General features: G+C 44.3%; 1 protein-coding gene across 1 annotated transcript in view; it reads left to right on the top strand.

Moving 5' to 3' along the window:
- Positions 1-22446, top strand: part of RGSL1 (regulator of G protein signaling like 1) — a gene marked incomplete at its 5' end in the record, with an annotated part of 42203 nt that overhangs the window by 13882 nt on the left and 5875 nt on the right. The window contains 10 exons of the mRNA XM_084866530.1: positions 105-218; positions 3436-3553; positions 7691-7884; positions 9270-9387; positions 9816-9930; positions 11807-11933; positions 15854-16025; positions 17666-17804; positions 18018-18142; positions 20831-21013. Coding sequence (XP_084722656.1) covers positions 105-218; positions 3436-3553; positions 7691-7884; positions 9270-9387; positions 9816-9930; positions 11807-11933; positions 15854-16025; positions 17666-17804; positions 18018-18142; positions 20831-21013 — 1405 coding nt within the window. The remainder of the gene's footprint in view (positions 1-104; positions 219-3435; positions 3554-7690; positions 7885-9269; positions 9388-9815; positions 9931-11806; positions 11934-15853; positions 16026-17665; positions 17805-18017; positions 18143-20830; positions 21014-22446) is intronic.

The raw sequence follows: 22446 nt of genomic DNA on the forward strand, positions 1-22446 counted from the left end.
GTGCTTAAATAACGTTTAAAAGGCAGTACTTTCAACAGAAGTATATAAATCTTTGACCCCTGAGTGGTCAACTAGACTCTCCCCTGTGTTTCTCTACTTGATAGACATAGAGAAAATGTCCTTTGAGGAACTCTGCTATAAGTTTCCGAAGGTGGCCATAGAGAAGATGAGTGAGGACTACAAAAAATATTGTGAAAAAGCACCTATTCGTACGATGGGTAAGTGTTTATTTAAACCCACAGAGAGATTGGAGACAGCCCAGTACGAAAGAATCTCCCAACGCAATGGGCCAAAAACCAGAAGGGGAACCGGGCTTTGTTTGAAATGAGGGATGGTCAGGCTTGTCTCCCAGCTCCTGCCCCTTCCTACAAAGTCATAGAAGAGCATCATGAAAATGAGATGCGATTGTAAGTGAATGAGGATGAGGATGAAAAATCGTTAATTCCTGCCTTCTTCCTTCTTGCCTAGTTGTTACTCTGGGCTTTTACATAACGCAGATTCACCTTCTGTGAAGTTCCCTGGAGTAAGAGGTTTATGGAAGGAGGTTTGTTGGGCTTGTTCTTAGGAATAACACCTGTAAGGGAATGAGGAAAGCAGGACTGGGCAGCGGTGGGCGCTGACTGTTAGGTAGTTAGCGTAGACCTCAGATCCCCTAGGAAGCTGGAGAGCCAGGTGACACTTAAGCATGGTCCCTCGTTGAATGAAGGGGCTTTTATACATGTGTATCAACTCACATGGGGTGTGGCTGTCCCTCAGGAGGCTCTGACCTTGGATCAGGCAGGGCCCTTTGTTGGAGGCCAACTCCCAGAATGAGTTTCAAGACTTCCTGCATTTCTGACTTGAGGTCCTTTGTCAGTTTTAGGAAAATTCCAGTTATTATCTCTTCAGATATCTGTCCTGTTTCATTCTGTTTCTTTTGGATAATCTTACTACACATATTTTTAATATATATATGAATATTTTCTCTTATTGATTTTGGAGAGAGAGGAAGGGACAGGGAAAGAGAGAGAGAAACATCAATGATGAGAGAGAATCATCGATCAGCCACCTCCTGCATGGCCTCTACTGGGGATCAAGTCTGCAACCCAGGCAGGTGCCCTGACTGGGAATTGAACCTTCTGATTCCCGGGTCAATGCTCAACCACTGAGCAACACTGGCCAGGCCACGTATTTTTGACATTTCAGCCACATCCCCCATGTCTCAAATGCTTTATTCTGTATTTTTCACTTTTTTCCCCTGTGGTATTTTCTTTGGGTCTTACTCCTAGTTCAACAATCCTCACTCAGCTATTTATAATTTGTCATCCTACCCATCTCTTAACTCTCAATTTTCTACATTTCAATCATTAAACCTTTTATTTTTAGAATTTTTTTTTCCTTTTTGCGATACTCAGTCCGTGTTGATATTTTTATTTCTTTTAGTTACTTACTTTAAATGAATAGTAGTAATTTTAAAGTCCATATTTGGATTTCCTGCCATGTTTTTTTCAAGTGCCGTGGGTTTTATTTCTCCTTGGGTTTTGGTCATCTTTTTAAATGCCTTGTTATTTCTGCTTTGTTTGTGAACCCACTGTTGGTACAAATTCGTAGGGATGATTTGAGCTCTGGGTGACCTTCCTGTCCTCCAGGAGAGGGTTCCCTTTACTTCCGGCATACACTGAACAAGCACATCCAGAGAACCTTCACCCACTGAGGGTGAGAGTTGATGCAGCGCTAGCTTCCATGCCTTTTGATGGATGAGCTAGCTCTGGTTTTCCTTCCTTTTGGGGGTCCCAACGGAAAGTCTGGGGTGCTTTCCAGGGCCTCTTCTTTGTTGTTTTGTAGTTTTGCTGTCATCTGCCTTAAGAGCCCGCCAAAAGTTCTGTTCTTCTCAGTAACAATTGTCATACTTGTCAGATGCCCTGAAAGTAAGAGCAGTGGCCAAAGGGATTCCCTGCCCATTTTCTAAGGGCCCATGGCTTTGTCTTCGGTCCTGTTCTGGCCTTTAACATGTAAATGGGCAGATGCACTGTTGGTGTCAGCTTACCCTCTGGTTTCTAACCTTCTCTTTGCTTCTAATCCCTGTTTCTATTTTGTTTTGTGTTAATGTCTTACAGGCTTACTTACAAGTTTGAACGTGTAGTCTTTTATCCACCATTTCAAGGTGTGTTTTTTTATTGGGAGGTTTCTTTTGTTTTCATATTTTTTTATATCTGGTCTTCCATCATCTGGATTGTACTTTTTCACCTATTAATTGCATATTAGACCCAGTATAGATTTCTACTGTTTTGGATCCTTTGGCATATTATTTGTCACTGAAAGTATTACCAAACCAGACAGAAATTTCCTGTGTGTGGGGAGGGGGGGGCGGGGGGGGGGTGAGAAGACATTCTAGTTGATAAATAGTTTACAGGATTTACTATAACCAGACCATGTTCTAATTTCTGGAGGGGCAAGATGAGTAATATACCATCCCTGCCCTTGAAAAAGTCTGCATTATTTTCTACAATATGAACAACCTCAAAAGGCTCTTTGAATACTAAAATGCTTGGAAGTCTGTCATTCTTTAACAGTAATGTTTTAACATATTTTTGAAATAATGGTTCCTAAGTGGCAATAGGGCACCAGGCACCCACTCCAAATTGTGTACTATGGTGCGACAGAGTACCACTTTAGAAGTTTGCTGTGGCAGCAGTGTCCTCAGGAAAGGGAATGGTTTCTGATAAAGCCAGAAGGTGGGAGGAATCCACTTTTTTTAATATATACATATACTTTATTGATATTTTACAGAGAGGAAGGGAGATGGATAGAGAATCAAAAAACGTTGATGAGAGAGAAACGTCGATCAGCTGCCTCCTGCACACCCCCTACTGGGGATGTGCCCGCAACCAAGGTACATGCCCTTGACCGGAATCGAACCTGGGACCCTTCAGTCTGCAGGCCGACACTCTATTACTGAGCCAAACCGGTTAGGGCAAAGGGGGGAACTCTTAATGAAGAGATCAAGCAAGAATCTGTGAGTTTGCTGATGACAAAGCAGAGGTTCCAGAGGACAAGTGGAAGGGTTTCAGAGGAGACAGCAGGGGTGTCCAGGGAGACTGTCACGTGGAGTCCGGTCCTAGTAAAAATGACTGGTTGGGGGAGGGATGCCCTTTGGTGTTGAAATGATAGGAAGAGTGATGGAGTAGTCTCAGCAGTTTTCTAAGGAACGTGGGCTCTCGGCCTCATAGCCAGCAGACGTAAATAACACAGCCTGGACTGATAGTAGGGTCAGGGGTTAAAGTCATCCCGACGTCTCTTACGCACTAATGGCCCATGCATTCCCAGCACTAATGGCCTGAGATGGCAGCAGTTGTGGGGACCGTGGTTCCCACATGCACTCTTTCTGCTCTGTCCCTTCTCCTCTGCAATGTTCTTTATAACATGACGCTGCCCAATGTTGTGACTTCTCATTAGATTTCAAGTATAAAATCTATCGTCAGAAATTTAGCAAAGAACCACGGATACATTCACCCCCAAGTAAGGAAGTGTCCTTGAAAAAGATTGCTACTGCCAAGCCTACATTCAGACCCAGGTAAGACACCAATATCTCCAGGCACAGCCCTGGAGTTCAGCACGAGCCTATTTTTCTGTGTTCATTTCCACACTCTTTTCCATACATCACATATATATGCACAGGCATACTAAGTATTTTAAATCATCGTATGTTTTCTAAACCTGGCCCCATGCAATATGTATTATACGGTACATTTTTCAACATAGCAAACTATTATGGACATCCTTTCATGCCCATATGTACACAGGTCTTTCTTTCATAGAATGGATATAGCATGATGTATTTAACTATATGTTTTTCATGGACATTTACAGCATCTTCAATTTTTTATGGCTATCAGCAGTACCATAATATTCATCATTGTGTATGTGTCCTTGCATATTTGTGTTTTCTGGTCTGTGTGTGACTGTAGAAGCCTCCGAACTGGATCCTTACTTCGTGTCTCTCCCCCCTACAATCAACCCAAGAGTCAGCCTCTGGGAAGGTCCCACTGCGAGGCAAAGACTGTGGCCTTGCTTTCCGGAGGGCCCACTCACCTTTATCCCGCTTTTCTTAGTACAGCTGCCGCCTCTACATAAAAGTTATCCAAATGTATAACTCCCTCTCCTCTGAAACACCAAACCCCTAAAATATAACCCCAAGCACTTACCACGTACTGTTTGGGACTGCTCTTTATTTTTTAGGTACCTTCTTGATTAATATTTTCTTGTAAGCCAGGCCATTCATTCAGCCATTCGTTTATTATTTATTTATTTTATTGTGTGTGTTTGTTTCTAAATATGTTTTTGTTGATTTCAGAGAGGAAGGGAGAGGGAGAGAGAGATAGAAACATCAGTGATGAGGGAGAATCGTTGACCAGCTGCCTCCTGCGTCCCCATACTGGGAATCAAGCCCGAAACCGGAGCATGTGCCCTGACCGGGAATTGAACAGTGACCTCCTGGTTCATAAGTCAATGTTCAACCACTGAGCCATGCCCGCTGGCTATTCATTCTTTTTTTTTTTTTTTTTTTTTTTTTTTTTTTTAATTCACTATCTATTAATGACTAGTTACATGGAGAGCTCTCTTACAGAGGATAGAGATAGATTAGCATTACAAATTTGGTAGTCAACATCCCTAGCAGAATATTTGCAGAGAAAAGTTCCCAGAAGTATGTTTTCAGTTCTGTTAGCCTTGGGGGGTGGGGGGTGAAAAGCCCTCTGTCTCTTCTAAATACTCTAGAGAGATTTTCCTCCCTTTCAAGGAAATGAAATTAATCCCTGCGGTTTAATCTTTAATTCTGTTTGATATTCTAATTTGTACTACTATATTCTAATTTTCACTATTTCTACAGAGATTCGTATTTTCCAAATTAGTTGAAAATGAATATCACAGAAGTCTTTTCTAGATCATATAGTCATAAGATCATTAAATTCTAGAGGGACTGTGCAGGGTTATATAGTCTAGTTTCATGCTTCCATTGGGACCACTGCAGAATGGTCCAGGTATACCACAGTTGCAACTCTCTTAAACCTTGTCCTTAGTCCAAATTCAATGCACTACACAGTTTTTGATCATATATGGTGTCCGAGACATTCTGTGGATACTAATGATACAAATAAAGACATAGTCCTTGCCCTTAATCTAATACATAATTAAATAAACTACAATACTGACCTTTAAATGTTATAAAATATAGACTAATTGCTATAAGAGCATAACTGAAGGAGGAAATTTTGAGTGAGGATTAGGAAAATCTAGAATAACAAAAGAGGCCCTGATCTGAATGGAGCAATTCAATTGCAAAGAACGGGAGTATTTTGTGGCTAGGGCTAAATCTTCCAAACCGAAGAAGTGACACAAAGAAATAAACTCAGAAGTATGGAAGTGGCATTTAAAGACTTGAAAATAGCCCAGTGGTGTTACAGCACGGAATACTTGGGGAGAATATTGACATAAAATTAGAAAACTAGATTGAGATAAAAATAACTGAAAGAAGGTTTTGAATGAATTATTAAGGAATTTGTGTTAAGTGGCAATAAGGATTCATGGAAGTTTGTTGGAACAGGAGTAGCAAAAAAACCTATTATATGGATTTTTAAAATATTACTCTGATAGACATAATAATAGTATGATGAGTCAGAGACTCAGACTAAGGGCAGAAATAATATTTGGAAGGCGTGGCAGTTGTTTGGACAAGTGATATTAAAGACCTGAAGTTAAAAGTGGAATCCTATATAATAAAAGCTCAATATGCAATAGAGGGCAGGGATAGCAAAGGAGTGTGGGGGGTGGCGGCAACCAGTGGCAGGGCAATGGGGGCCATGCCATCCCCTGATTGCCTGCCCCATCACCTCCTGCAGAGGGAGGCCACAGGCAGTGGCAGTGGTGGGCCTATTCAGGGTAGGCCTGGCCACTCGCCATCCCCAAATCAGCCCTCTGGGGTCACCTCCCGCAGAGGGAAGCCAGACTGCTGCTTAGCCCACACCCCACAGGGAACAGGCCGAAGCCATCAGTTAGACATCCCCCGAGGGCTCACATACTGAGAGAGAGCACAGTATGGGCTGAGGGAACCCCCCCCCCCCAGCACTAATTTTCATGCACTGGGCCTCTAGTATATATAAGGGAAGATACAAGTTAAAACAAAATACTGAAAATGAGGAATTGGACTTCTGCAATGGTAGAGTAAGAACTTCAAAAAATTGTCTCTCCAATGGTAAAACTGGACAAATCTGTCAAAAGTTTTAGAACTCTAGAAATTATATCATCTAAATTTTCAGTTAAAAAATTATGATACATACCCCCACCCCCACCTCCGTCCCCCACCCCCCCCCAAAAAAAAAAAAAACTGGAAAGGATGGCTCATACATAGAGGGGGAAAAGCAGTCATTAGAAACTATCTTTGAAATGATTTACATATTGCACTCTAAGGACTTCTAAGCCATATGGTCAATGAATTAAAGGAAACCATGTTTTAAAAAAATAAAGGAAAGTATGATGATACTGATTCATCAAATGAAAATATCTAATAAGATAAATATTACAAAATAGAATTAAATAAAACATTGGAGTTGAAAAGTACAATAATTGAAATGTAAAATTTACTAGAAAGCATCAATAGCAGATTTGAGTTGGCAGAAGCATTTGTGAACCTAATATTAGCTCAGCAGACTTATCCAGTGTGAAAGCATCAAAAAATAAGAGTCTTGCCAAAACCAGTTTGGCTCAATGGATAGAGCGTCGGCCTGCAGACTGAAAGATCCCAGGTTTGATTCTGGTCAAGGGCATGTACCTTGGTTATGGGCACATCCCCAGTAGGGGGTGTGCAAGAGGCAGCTAATTGATGATTCTCTCTCATCGATGTTTCTGATTCTCTATTCCTCTCTCTTCCTCTCTGTAAAAAATCAATAAAATATATTTTAAAAAAAAGAGAGAGAGAGAGACCTGTGAGACACCATCGAGAACACCAACATACAAATAATGGAAATATCTGGAGAGAGATAAAGGGTCAGGAAAAATATTTGAATATGCAATGGTTGAATACTTAATTAGAATATAGATGCTGAATGAATCCCAAGTAGGATAAACTTAAAAATATTCACACCTAGGTGCATCATAATCAAACTGTCAAATGACAAAAAGACTAGAAACATAGTTTTACCATATCAATGAAAATTGAGTTAACAGAGGAGGTAGGGATGGTGGGGGGGCGGGTTAAGCGAGAAATCATAAGGCAAAATCAAGAGGATTGAGAATGAAACATTAGAGGCACCTTTATTTAAGGAACGGTGGAAAGGAAATCAGCAAAGGCAATTAGAAAGTATTGATCAATAATTGCCGATCACTTTTGCTCCACCTGACTAAAATGACTGCCAGTTAGGGGTTTGTTTTGAATCCATAATGCAGAAAGAAGGTGGTTCTAGGGGGGGGAAAAAATTAGCTCCTTTAAAATACCTCTCTTCCTCTTCCATTGATGTCAGCAATGATTGAACCATGCTTAGGATAGACACACAAAAATTTATTTTCAAGGAAATAGAGTCACCAATTCATTCACCCTGATCTTCATGCATAATTGAAGGCCCCACAGCCCTGGAGAAGTCCTTCCCCATTTCTTAAGTGGAACAGAATCCAGGGTCACCATCCATTCTCTCAACCAATGGTGTTTTCTTGTTTCTAGAACCCTGGAAGAAGTCTTCCTAAATATACAGCACTTTGAGTACTTCATGGAGTACCTCAAAGCACAGAAGGCTGATAACCCATTGCAATTCCTGATGGCCATACAGAAGATCAGTGTTGAGACCGATGAACAGGTCTCCAAGATTCTTGTTGAAAATCTGATGGAGACTTATTTCTCAGGCATAGTCCCTGCTGGTATGCAGCTTCCTCCTGATACTGTTTGCCTCTCCCTTTAGTATCCTAGAAGAGTCTGGAAAAGAGCGGTCTTGAGTCTTCTCCTAAGGGAGCATAACAGAATAGCGGCCACACGAGGCAGTATTGAGACAAAGGTTAAGAGGGATAGTGAAAGCGGAGAACACCAGTCAATTAGAAATATTGGTAGTTAAAGAAGCCAAGTGCAAAACACTTGCATCTATATGTGAAATACGTTCTTTCAGTCCATTTGACCCTGAAAATAGGACTTTAGTCAATCCCTATAAAGTAGGGATAAATAGCTCGACTTAACTAATTTGGAGGGTGAAATGGAGGTAACCAACTTATCCAGTTGGTGGAACTTGAATTCAAACTCAAGTTGTTTGACCTTCAAATCAACTACACTGGAGTTAGATATAAACTGCAAAGCAAGAGTGTCCACCACTCATAGGTTATAATGGTACTTGTGCCAGGAAGCAGAACTATCTCTTTGAAAATCCTCATAAATTTTGTTTTGTTTCCTTGCCTAAGGTGGGAGGGGTAAATCTGACCCAGGTCAGTTCATTTGGCCAGAAGCAGAAGTTGCATGTAAAGTATTGACCTATAAGACTGAAGGCAAACTAAAGGGAGTGAGCTTGGTTCCATCTTGGAGGTAAACAAGCAAAGTAATAAAGATGAAGCCTACTATTTTGACAAGAGATGGTGTGTGTGTGTGTGTGTGTGTGTGTGTGTGTGTGTGTGTCTGAGTGTGTGCTTTGCTTGTGGTAAACCAAGAAAGGACATAGATTTTTATGCAAGACCAAAAAAAGGTAAAATTGGAAAAATCTTGTAAGAAATGTTTATTAAGTGTCAGGAGATTAAGTTCTATACATAGTTTTGAACGAGCTAGAAGTGGAAAAGAAAAAGGAAGCAGATCTTGTCCTTGGTAAATTTTAAAGCTTTATTAAGGACCACCATATTCTTTGAACAAAAACTGTATAGGCCATATAATACTTACTTGTAATCTTGGATTTCTCATTTGCCTCGGCGGTTAACTTTAATCCTTTATCTTTCCGCTCTCCTCCTAAACCAAAAACTTCAAACTAACTGCAGAAATGAGTCTTTTAAACATTTATTCCCTTTGCACACTTCTCTGAGATTTGGGTGGAACTAAACTAGAATAGGAACAGTATTGGCTCTGCAAATACACTTGCACATAACATCCCAAAGATGCGTTTGGGATTTTCAAATCTGTCTAACCAGATTGAGAATAAGGGACTGTAAGACTCTGAGATGAAGAAAAAAAAAAAAAAACACCAGCTACTTCAGAAACAATGGACAAGAGATGATGGCTTCTCTCCCACCTCCCCATCTCCCCTCCTCCTCCCCTTCTCCATGTCATTTTCTAGAAGACATACTGCAGTGCGATGCCCCTATCATCAAAGAAGTCTCTCAGAAGGGTCGTCTCAGCACAAACTCATTGTTAGCACTCCGGAACTGCATCATGAACTCTCTGAATGAGAAGTGGTGAGTATTGCTTGGTGGAGGCAGTGAGCCTTGCTGGAGCTGCTCATTGGCTGCTGCAAGCCACAGGATTCAAGTCTCATGATACACGCACAGAGTACATCGTCAAAAGAAAAGCCAATCAAAAGGAAAGCCAAGCTTACCTTGAACCCTCCTACCTACCTGCATGGACATGTGGGCGCATGCACACGCACACTCTCTCACACACACACTGCTCCTTTGTCTGAACAGGAACAATACAGCATTGATTGGGAAGGGCAGGCTGACGTTAGCAAAGGATGGAAATATTAAGACTATTTTTGGGTATCTTGATGTTCCCCAGTTTCCACTTTGACTTCCTCCAAAAGCAGGGATAGGTGTGCCGCAGCTGCTGCTCCTGTTGGTGTGCCAGGTTTTGGCCTTCTTTAATATTCCTCACCTCCTCCCGGCAGGTTTAAAGAGTACCAGGAGCTGTTCCCAGATTTCCCCCAGGAAGTGCAAACTCAAGCACGAAGCGTGTATAGGAAGCCCTCGAAGACTTCATCCGTGCAAATACATGAACCGCAGGTGAGTGAGGAAGCCAGCGAAGGCAAGACCCTGGGGACGAGAAAGCCACTGCCTCGGTGGTGGCACTCATACATACACGTTTCGCTATCAGCTAATTCAGTCACCAAAACAACTCTTCTTTGGGGGTAGGTTTCTGAAACCCCACTCTATGAAGGAGGAACCTGAGTCTCAGAGACATTGTTACAGTGGGAATTTAAGGAAGTCCTTCTCCACTGCCTTTGTGAGAGGCAACAGGTACTGATGGAGATGAAAATGCCAGGTTTTTGTTTTTTTGGGGGGTTGGGGGGGGTTTTATGGCTGAAAGCTACTTTCAAGGACATGCATTGACCGTGAAGTCAAAAGGGTTTGATAATCCTTTCTCTTTCACATTTACACGTCCAGTCACTGTAGCACAATGGAACACCTTAGGCCCCCATTTACCTGAGGGAGCCCCTTCTGGTATGAGAAAGGGCAGGCCTGAGCATGTGTCCCAAAGACAGACACCTCCCAGAGAGAGAGAGAATGCAAGGGGTCCAGAGCAGACGGTACCGGCTTCCTTCTTCCAAACTCGTCAGTCATCCAGCTCATTCTTTCTCCACCTGAAGGAGATAAAAAGGGAAGAAAGAAAAGACAGGTATGTTATTTAGGAAAGTCTTCGTATGGTTTGAGAAAAAAAAAAAAAGAGAAATAATCCTAAATAATCTCTTAAGTAACCTTTGTTCAATGTGTTTTAGAGTTCATTTATATCAGAAAAACTTGACCCCAGCTCTGACTCCAAAGATCATGCCCAGATATTTCTGAAAATCATTCCTATGCCCATTATCCCAATACCCCCAGCTATGGAAATGGGCTTCCCTGTCCTTTTTTCTTTTTATTTCCTCCATCCATGAATCGACTCCATGTCAGGGTACCAGGAATGATCACGTAGGACATTGGGAAGAATACCGCCCTCAGAACCCGGATGCTTTGTTTTATTTTCAGGTCTTCCAGTTGCTCTTAGATAAGAAAAGATAAACGGAACACCAGCATATGCATAAGCCTACTTTGTGCTAAGTACTGTAGTAAGGTTTTCACATATCACCCTTAACCCTCACCACAACCATCGGTTTGTGTCTTACACGTGGAGACATGTAAGTTGGCCCAAACGGTATACAATTAAGGAGAGCTAGGTTCATACTCAAAGTTTTTGATTCTAAGTCCAGTGGTTTTTGAACTTTACCTCTGGCTTTCTGAAGCCATGTTTCCACTGAGGTTCCCTGCCTGGAGAATGAGACAACAAAACTAGATCAACCAGATGCTTTCTGGCCCTCAACCTCCATTTCTCAAGGGGTAAATGAACAGGTATCGATGAAGAAATGGATGAAGAAACTTATCAAATGAATTTGTGTTTGAGAGTGTACCTGTGTGTGGTATATGAGTGTGTGTATCTGATTATTAGTTTTTTTCTTTTTAAATGCTTAGAAATGGTTTTATTCGTTCCCTGTCTCCCCCCACCCCCAACATTTCAAAATCTGCCTGAGCCATTATTCCCGCCTTGTGAGTCATACTTATCTCTGTCCTCTGTTTCTTCCTGTTTTTAGCTCAAAAAAATCCTTTCTCAATCACGGCAACTCAAATCTTCACAGTTGAAAGACAACGAGAGAAAGAGCTTTGCCAATGGCCCTAGACATGCCTGGGTGAAGCCGGAATCTTCCACTCAGCAGATGCTTAATCTGGGGAAGGTTATACAAGTTCTTTGACTTGAGTTTCCTGGGCTTTAAACTGGAGCTTAAAATTATTCCCTTTTAAAGGAGGTGTTGTGAGGATTGCTTGTAAAGAATGTCAAGTTTTGGCGCATAGTTGACCCTCATTGGACAGCAGCTGTACTAACTATGTCTCACCCTCTCTCTTTCCCCAGAAAAGAGTCTGGCTGAGAATGGTCGGCTTTATCAGGAGCTTTTGCAAGTACCGCAGATTCATGAGCAATGCCAGCTTGCGCCAGGAATTTGAAAAATTTCTCCAACTGGAAATTAACAGCAACGAAAGTAAGTCACATCTCTGCTTGCTCTCCTTCCCTGTTGATTTCAGTAGCAGGGCTGGCTAAGATAAGTAGCTGCAGGGGTATGGCTCTGTGTCATTCATGTCTGCGTTAGCCTGGGGTCTAGCAAGAAGGCCAGGTCCTGGCTGCAAAGCCAAGCCCAGGCCAGCCTAGAGAGGATGGGAGTTCAGTGGCTTCTGCTCAGGGACCCAGACGGGTGGAGAATGACTAGACTAAAGCAGCGTGAGATTACCAAACTATTTGCTTATGTTGTTTGTTGGTAGCAAGAGATTCATTAAATTGTTTCTTTCATTCATTCAACGCCTTTTTGAGAATGTGGCAGACACTTTGCTGGGGATACAGTAGTGAGCGTGCAGCATAGGATCTGCCCTCAGGGTACGTCTACTTTGGAGGGCAAGGCAGCAAATCAGAGCCACAGATGTTGGAACCAAATTTCCTGGGTTTGAATCTGGCACTTACTCATGGGAGGACCTTGTGAAAGTGTCTTTGTGCCTCAGTTTCCTTATCTGTAGAATGGAAATAATTGTGCCTGTCTCAGAGAATTGTTGTAAGGATTAAATGAGTTAATATATATATAAAGCATCTTAGAATTATTTCAGGCAATGGTAAGTGCTATGAAAGGGTTAGCTAGTATTCTTGCTATTATTGTATCATTAGAGGCCCAGTGTATAAAATTCGTGCATGGGGGGGAGGTGAAGGAGTTCCTCAGCCCAGCCTGTACCCTCTTGCAATCTGGGACTCCACGGGGGATGTCCAACTTCCGGTTTATGCCGATCCCTGGACCACTGGCTCCTAACCACTCGCCTGCCTGATTGCCGCTAACCACTCTGCCTACCTGCCTCATCACCCCTAACCACTCACCTGCCTGCCTAATGGCGCCTAACCACTCTGCCTGCCTAATTGCCCCTAACTGCTTGCCTGCCTGCCTGATCACCCCTAACCACTTCTGCTTTGGCCCCAGCCACTGTGGCTTGGTCCGGAAGGATGTGGGGAATGACATCCAGAAGGTTTTTGGCTGTCCAGTCTAATTAGTATATTATGCTTTCATTATTATGCATTGTGATGAGTGATCCTATTGATGATTTCCGGAGACATATGGAGATCCTAATTAGTCCAGAGGAAGGATCAGAAGAGAAACATATCAAAAACAACATAAAGTTAAGTTTTCAGAGATGAATGAGTTAGGCAGGCAACATAGGAGGGAGTGGCTTTCTAGGTCTGCATATAATCCTAAAACAGGAAAGAGGATGGTGCCGATCAGGAACTTTAGGCCGGTTGGACTGGAGATTAATGAGATAGGGAAAGTAAGATGAGACTGGAGGGCTTGAGAGTGACAAATCTTGTCTCTCTTTTGATGACTTTTGCGTTGTTCCAACTGTCACTTCAACAAACAATGCTACAAAATGTGCATATTTTGCAACCGTCAGTTTCTGTAAAATACATTTTTAAAAATGGAATTAATGGGTAAATGGGTAAAAATAGTTCAATTGTGGCCTTCTAAAACCACTGCACTAATTAAACTCTCACCAAGAGTATAAATGAGAGCCTCATTATCACCAACATGGGCTCTTATACATTTTTTAAATTCTGGCACGCTGGTAGATGAAAAACAAGGTACAATTCTTATGTACATTTTTTTTTTTAAATATTTGAGCACCTTTATTTATTGGTCATTTGTATTCTTTTTGAACTGTTTATATGTCCTTTGTCTATTTTTCTATTGGAATTTTAGTAGTATTACTGTATTTCCTAACTTTCAAAAAGTTCTAATATGTATGTCTTATGGACTGCTTCACAACCCAACATTTAGGATTTAAGAATAGCCCTAGTCCTGGATGTGTGGCTCAGTTGGATGAGCATCGATCCATGTACCAAAAGGTCACCAGTTCAATTCCCTGTCAGGGGGCATGCCCTGGTTTAGGGCTTGATCCCCAATAGCAGGCAGGCAGGAGGCAGCAGATCCATGTTTCTCTCTCACATCAATGTTTCTCTCTCTCTCCCCCTTCTCCTTCCTCTCTCTCTAAAAAATCAATTAAAAAATTTTTTTAAAAAAAATTAGTTCTAGCTCGTTTGTTTCTTCTTTAAAGTAAAATCAACTCAACCTCTTATGCCCAGGATGTAGGAAGTCCAATTTCACCTTCTTTTGACTTCCTACATCCTCAGCACTATATGGGAGCCCAAGAACAAGAAGTTCCTGCAACTTCACTGGAGATCTGCCCGACCAGTGGTCTGCTTTCCTTCACCATAGTCTTTTCCAGGATTATGTCCTCCCATTAATTGGTCCATTTATCATTACAAAAGGACCTTCTTTATCCTGGGTAATATTCTTTTCTCTGAAATGTACTTTGCCTGGTATTAAAATAGCCACTATCATGTTGCTTTTATTAGCGTTAGCCTATGTGATTTTTTTCCATTTCTTTCCTTATAACCTATTTAAAGTTTTGCATTTAAAGTGGTTTTTTTCCTGTTGCCAGCATATAATTGGCTCTTGCTTAAAAAAAAAAAAAAAAAAAAAAAAAAAAATCCACCCTTATGACCTTAACCCAGTTGAGAGCCAATTATTGTATTATGCATTCAGGTATTTTGTGAGCTAGTTGAAATCAACCATGGTGGGAGCATTTGCTATAGAAATGGGCAAGTAATAGAAATCATCTCTTCCAACCTCTACCAGAGAAGACTTGTTAGCCCGCCCCTGAGTCCAGATTTCTTGGGTGGATTTGATACCCTCTTTCCTAAAATCCCTGATGATCATATCAATTTCCACTGTTGTTCAGACTCCTTTTCCCTTCAAATTCAAGTCTCAGAGATAAAGAGAGATTGTAAGATAGTCGGGAGAGACCTTACACTTTGTAACCCTAGGACTTAGCACAGTGTCTGGGACACAACAGGTGCTAGGTATTTACTGAACATTGCAGTCACCCTCCCGTCAGAAAGAATCCCACCAGACAGTTTCTTCCTGGTAAACCCAGCCAGGCAATGGACTAGGGCCTACTTGTCAGATCCAGCCCAAAACTATTCTAAGCCCTGAATCCCTATGAGTGGGTTTCTTTGACTATATCCTAGTCAAGAAACTTTCTAAAATAACTGCCTTGGTTTTCTGAGACACAACCTAAACCTTCTAGAATCATCTATGCTCTCCTTTATTCATTCCTGTCATATTTCTGCTCTAGCTTCCTACCCTCTGCTTCTTTTTTTTTTTTTTTTAATATATTTTATTGATTTTTTACAGAGAGGAAGGGAGAGAGATAGAGAGCCAGAAACGTCGATGAGAGAGAAACATAGACCAGCCGCCTCCTGCACACACACACACCCCCCCCCCCCCACCGGGGATGTGCCCGCAACCAATGTACATGCCCTTGACCGGAATCGAACCTGGGACCTTTCAGTCCACAGACCAACGCTCTACCACTGAGCCAAACCAGTTTCGGCTACCCTCTGCTTCTTAATTAACTTCTTTACTCTTCATGGTTTGGCTTGTGTGTGTGTGTGTGTGTGTGTGTGTGTGTGTGTGCTGCTTTCCCTGATAAACCTTGAATAAGCAGCATCAGAACCACGCACTCTACTTTGAAGGTCACCTCTGCCTATTCAGTTTCTGCAAACGTGTTAGGGATTGGCGGTAATTACAGTGAGCACCTATCTCTACTATTATAGACCAGCATCAGGAAGACACCTTTCAATGCTCAGTGGGTTTCCTTTTGGTATGTATGTGGCATGCCATCTGAGCAGATGGCTTTTCCAGTAGTCCTTCAGTCCAAGTGAAAGGGTGAGCCCAGTGGGAGGGAGTCACTATTTCAATAGGCCCGAAGGTGTGTCCGTCATCTTTCACTTTAATTATGCTTGAAGGCTTCAGGCTTAAGAGGGACTTGCTCAAGCTAGATGTTAACTCCTTACTTTTTCTTTTTTCAGACTTCCCTTCGTCACCAAATGTATCAGGACGCCCATCCCCACATCACTCAACTGTCCGGAGTGCAGAGGAGAACGGAGATATAATATATATGAAGCGCCGTATATTTAACCACAAGGTTATCACTGTCAACTTTGCCACCAATGATATATATTTCTTTTCTGAAATGGAGAGGTAAGTTTCCCATCTGTGGCTTTTCATGCTTAGTGCCTCCTGGCAAAGACTGGACTGGGCTGTACGTGACGTGGCACAGTGATTTCTGTGAACATCTCACTGAATGCTGTCACTGTATCAATTTCCACCATTTTCCCCTTTGGGTCCTGAAAGCTCTTCAATATTTTGGAGTTCCCAATATTGAAATGCACTTACTTATACCCAGGATGTGGAACCCTTTTTTTGTTCTATTATCTATTAATATGAAATAAATCCTCTTATATATTGGACCAATTAGTTATTTTAAAAAAGTATTGATTTGAGAGAGAGAGAGAGAGAGAGAGAGAGAGAGAGAGAGAGAGAGAGAGAGAGAGAGAAACAGAGAGAGAGAGAGAGAGAGAGAGAAACATTTGTTCCACTTAGTTATGCATTCATTGGTTGACTCTTATCCTGACCAGAGATCGAACCTACAACCTTGCAGTATTGGGACAATATTCTAGTCAATTGAGCTACCTGGCCAGAGCTGAATGGCTGTATGCAAGCAGGATATACCAGTTCTCATCTCAGAGCTCATCTCCTGCCCCTCACCAACCACTTGCCTCAGGCTCCAGCTCAGAGGCTCCGCCCCCACCTCTGCCTCTCCCCACCCATGGAGCTGTCTTTTTGTCATTGTTCGGCCTCAGTGTCTGCTCCCTCCCCAATTACATCATGCCCTTCTTCTGTCTTCATAGCCTCTACTGAATATTTAATTAATCACCTACTTATCTGTACATCTTCTTCCCTCACTGACTGAGCTCCTGGAAAGCCGGGCTTTGTTTACTTGTTCCCTGCCAAGTCCCTCCTCCTGGAACTGTGTCTGGCACAGCATAAACCCTGAATTAAAATGTTGGTTGACTGAATACATGAATGGATATGGGAAAACCTGGTGTCCTACCATTAGGAAGACTTTAATATGGTTAGGATTTTAAATGGCCTGGGAGAAATCAGCCGTGTACTTTACATCGAGATAAGGTGTAACTGACAAATATGTGATAGCCACTGAAAGCATATGTTGCTAGGAGACAGAAAGTAGAGTGGTGGCTGCCAGGGGCTGGGGGAGGTGGGGAATGGGACAGTGTTTCATGGGCATGGAGTTTTAGTTTGGGAAGATGAAAACGTTCTGGAGATGATGGTGGTGAGGATCCCACAACCACGTGGGCGTACTTTGTGCCACTGCAAATCAGTTCAACTGGTTATGTTATGTATGTTATCTTACAATAGTAAAAAAAATAAAAATAAAAATACAAAAAGGAATATGATGTTTCAGAGCCTGGTGGTAATTGTGAGAGGGTCAGCGAAGGAGGGGAAAGAAAGAGCAAGACAACGCTTAGCCCTCTGAGCAGACAGAGGGCCTGGCCTGATGGGGAAGGGACGGAGGGTGGGATTAATAAAGGAGTTAGTGATGAAGAAATACATGTGCAGAAGCACTCAGCATCTCCTCTGACAGGTGGAAGGCACTCAATTAGTGTTTGCTGGTAGATGAATGACAACTGGATGAATGTAGTCACAACCTGGCAGGGACTTAGCCCTGTCCTTTTTAGACCAAACATAGTCAGGGCTGGCTGCCCTGAGTCGCCACGGCTGTCCTCTCTGCTGAGTGCCTGCTTCCTGCCTCTCTTTAGATTTAACAATCTGGTGAGTTCAGCTCATGTGCGTCACGTCAACTGGGCCTATAACGAGAACGATGTGATCCTAATGAAGTCCAAGATTAACATCATCCTAAGGCTCTACCTGCAGTCCGACGTCCCTCCGAGGCTGAGGGTAAGGGGGACTCCCGCTCCTCTCTGGCCTTGTCCCAAGGAGCATTTCCCCCCACGAAAACCCTGAAGCTTTGTCCTGAGTCCTGGGTCAGCCGGATGCCCTTGACCTAGCAGCCCCAGGAAAAGCTCCTGCCTTCTGGGGAGGGGGCATCTTAAAGGTGGTGGGGCCCAAGAGAGGTTTGCTGCCAGTGACCGGCGCCCACTGTGCGGGTAGGTGAACATCTCCGATACCCAGAAGGATGCCATTATCGCTGCCATTGCCGAGGGCCGCCTGGACCGGCACATCTTCCACGGGGCAATCATGTCTCTCTTCCCCATCATTATGTACTTCTGGAAAAGGTAACTCTTTCCCCTCCCCTCCCCTCCCCAGGTCAGGGAAACACCTGACTTTCTAGAGAGTCTTCTGTCTTCCCATAGCTCTCTGCTCCAGTTTTCCATTCTCATGGGGACCGAGATGGTGTGTTCTCCTACTCACTACACTTCGCCCCTCACACTGAGCACTGAGTCAGAGGATGGGAGGCCACGTAAGACTGGGGACTAGAATGCCTGGCTCCCAACACTCCCTGCGCTGAATGGGAAATAAAAAGGAGAATACCAGGTTGTGTTAGGCGTGGGTTTCTCACCTAAGGGTGCCATAGACTACAGCTACCTGGGAGCAGTCTGTCAAGGCTGACACACTGTCCCCATGCTCAGGGCACCTCCTGGGGGCAGTGAGCCAGGAGAGTTTGGCTCTGCTGTGCCCACATCCCATAATTACCAGTAGGGGCTCAGTTGCTAGATATTTCCATTTTCAAGAGACTCTAGAAATTTAGGTTCTTAGGTCATAGGTCCCCAGGTGAAAGTAGGAAATGTGGCAACCATCTCAAACCTAAAACCTGGGGAGGAACCCGGGAAGGCCAGAAAAGAAACGGAAAGAAAGACAAAATCAGCAGAACAGATGCGGTGGGGGTGGGGGTGGGGGGGTGGCCCTGAGGGCCTGGTTTCTAACCTGTCCCTTAGAGACTCACCGAAGTTCTCGCAACTGATTACTCACGCCTGTGGTCCACGGCGGCCCCAGCTCCACCTCCCCCAGGGTGAAGGGCAGCGCCCTGGCTGGTAGTGGCCACAGGCCAACGGGCTGAAGTGGCCCCAGACCAGGCTGGTTGGGGTGTTTAGATTATTATTGTGATTCCAGCTCTGAGGGGTTTCCCCAACACACACACACACACACACACACACACACACACACACACACACACACGTTGCTTTCTTAAAATAGAAGCGTTAAGGTTGCTTACCAACCACCAACCTTCCATTTTATTGTAAATCCCTAAGATAAATTATGGAATATAAGATTGAAATAAAATTAAAAAAAAAAAAAAACTATGTTCAAGATAACCAGTTGATCCTTTTTGAGCACCAATTGTTCTCTAGCACTTATGTGGAGACTTGATTCTCCGCATGCTTAACCAGGACTAAATAAAAGGGGGTCCCAAAGCTTTCTGGGGGATCGGCATTCCCTGGAGATAGCTGCCTCTCCGTCTAGGGTCAGGCTCAGCACTCCCTCATCCCTGTTCATTGCTCTCCTATATATTTGCGAAGATTTTTATATCGTACAACTGTGTCCGCATCTATTATCTCAGGTGAACCTCTCAACAGCCCCGTGAGGTGGGTGGTGCAAAGTCTTAATACCCCTATGTTATAGATGAGAGAACTGAGGTTCAGAGTGGTTAAGGGCCTTGGTAAGTGGGTTAAAAACCAGGTCTCTTGGTCTTGCAAGCACCATAAAGAATGCATCCTTGCCCTAGCTGGTTTGGCTCAGTGGATAGAGAGTCGGCCTGCAGACTGAAAGGTCCCTGGTTCGATTCCGGTCAAGGGCACATGCCTGGGTTGCGGGCTCAGTCCCTAGTAGGGGACGTGCAGGACGCAGCCAATCAATGATTCTCTCTCCTCGTTGATATTTCTCTCTATCTCCCTCTCCCTTCCTCTGTGTAATCAATGAAAATATATTTGGGAGGGGAAAAAGAGAATGAAATCTTTAAAAAAAATAAAAAATGCATCCTTAACCCAACCACTGTAGCTCAGTTGGTTGAGCATTGACCTATGAACCAGGAGGATACGGTTCAATTCCGGTCAGGGCACATGTCCAGGTTGCAGGCTCAAACCCCAGTGTGGGGTGTGCAGGAAGCAGCTAATCAACCATTCTCTCTCATCATTGACGTTTATATATCTCTCTCCCTCTCCCTTCCTCTGAGAAATCAATAAAAAAATATATATTTTTAAGAGAATGCATCCTTGAGGTATTGGGAGGTCCATGACTGGAGGGAGACCCAGTTTAGCAAGTGGAATGGGAGAAACCCTCTGTGATTGGGTGGAAGGTGCCTTGGGGAGGAGGAAGGAGGGCAGCAGTCAGACCACCAGAGCCAAGGCAGGATAGAAAAGAAAGCCAAGACACCTCCAAGCGGTCCACTCTCGAGACAGGCTGGGGGGAGCAAGGGCTCAGGGCCAAGGAGGGAGGGATGGAGAGTGTGGCGAGGGCTTCTGGGGAGCAGCCGTTCTCAGGTTGTAGTGAGTGTGTGAGTCTGAGCTCCTGAGAGGAGCCAGGCTTTCCTCCAGGGCAGGACTGTTGGGAATGAGGGGAGGGGCCAACATGGGGACAGGTTGCAAACTAGGGATGTTTACCGGGACCTGAGGGAGGCCAGTCAGATGCTCTGGCTGCACCAGGTGGAGTGAGATGGCATCTGAGAGTCTGATGCTCAGGGGAGCACACCAGGGCGGGGTACACCAGGGTGGGGAACAGCAGGTTTTTTATAGACTCCATTCACTGGAGGTTGCAGAAGGAAGTGCAGCATCCTGCCTGTCCTGACCCCTCACTGAGCCAGGTAGCACACTGAGGCAGGTGCTGTCCTCTTGTCCACCCCCACTCCACCCCTGCTCTCCCCCCCCCCCACCTCTGTGAAGACTGGCTCTGGCCTGTCCCCCCTGTGCTCTGTGTCACAGTCCCCTGAGAGGTTCTCTCCCTGCAACCAAAAGCCATTCTTCTCACAGGTTTTGTTCCTGGAAGGCAAACCGCTCTTACTTCCAGAAGAAGGAGAAGGCGACCAAGGAGATAAAACTTCCTCCTAAACCGGCGACCAAGTACTCTATTTGGAGTGGAGGTAAGCCCCTCCAGGACCCACAGCCCGGTTCGCTAGCAAAGGAGACTCTTGAAGAGGGCTGGGAGGCCCAATGGTAAGACCTCACAGAGGGTGTTTGCTGGTGGGAGGGGCATCTCATTACTGGGCCCACGGAGAAGCATTCAGGTCTACATTATCTGTGGCAATCAGTGATGGCAGAAAGGTCCCCCACACACCCCATGGGTGGCTCCCTGGCATTGCCTCCTAGGGGTGCCTCTAGGGTCACAGTCTCCGTGGTGGAGACATGGAGCTCCATAAACGGTTATGGTGTTAGGTGAGAAAATGAAAAGGAGGATGTAGAGTATGATTTCATTGTGGTAAATATATATATGTGCCTATAGATCTTTATGCATACCTATGATTTTTATGAAAACATGGGGAACAACTTAGAAATAGAGTGTTAATAGGAGTATCTCTGGGTGATGTGATGTTGAGAGATTTATATATTATTAATATATTGTTAATCATATTAATATAGTATTTATGTTATTCAGTATGTTATCCTATCTAATAAAAGAGTAATATGCAGATTGACCATCACTCCAACACACAAGATGGCTGCCCCAATGTGGACACAAGATGGCCAGCAGGGGAGGGAAGTTGGGAGGGACCAGGCCTGCAAGGGAGGGCAGTTGGGGGCAATCAACCCTGCAAGGGAGGGCAGTTAGGGGTGACCAAGCCGGCAGAGGAAGGAAGGTGGGGGCAAACAGGCTGGCAGGGGAGCAGTTAGACATCAATCAGGCTGGCATGGGAATGGTTAGGGGGTGATCAGGCTGGCAGATAGAGGTGGTTAGGGGCAATCAGGCAGGCAGGCAGGCAGGCAGGCAAGCAGTTGGGAGCCAGCAGTCCTGGATTGTGAGAGGGATGTCCCAGATTGGAGAGAGTGCAGGCTGGGCTAAGGGACACCAACACCCCTCCCCGCGCCCCTATGCATGAATTTTGTGTACTGAACCTCTGGTTTTATATATTTATAGGTAAATGTGTTTGAAGACACACATATACATGTTTTCTTTACACAGAGCAGTTAAGCCCAGTCCCTTTCCCAATACGTGCGCTGAAATCAGTACTAGAGCAAAGGGGGATTTTAGAGAGAGGGAGGAAGGCACACAGGGCAGTGCCTGGCGAGGGCGGGGCAGGGTGGAAAGTTCTGGGAAACACAGTTCTGTGCACCTGGAGAGAGTACCAGCAGCAGAACAAAATGTGGGGATAGGACAGGAATTTTAAAAAACAGCAGCTAGCCGTCCCAGGATGGAGCTCACCTGGCTGTTGAAGCTTCTTTCCCCAGATGCTCACTCCTGCCCCTCCCCAAGACCCCGCACACACAAACGTGCCACCCCTTTCTTTGGGGCCCTGAAGACCTAAGTCCGTCTCTGAGGAACAACGCTGGCCACAGAGCTCTGGTCCTGCCCCAGGGACCCCTGGAGAGGGCCCTCACCTCAGTAAGAAGCAAATCGCCTACCTCCTGGCTGAGCCACCCTGTGGTCCAGG

This window comes from Pipistrellus hanaki (assembly GCF_964339955.1).
Source record: "Pipistrellus hanaki genome assembly, chromosome: 18".
NCBI classification, from domain to species: domain Eukaryota; kingdom Metazoa; phylum Chordata; class Mammalia; order Chiroptera; family Vespertilionidae; genus Pipistrellus; species Pipistrellus hanaki.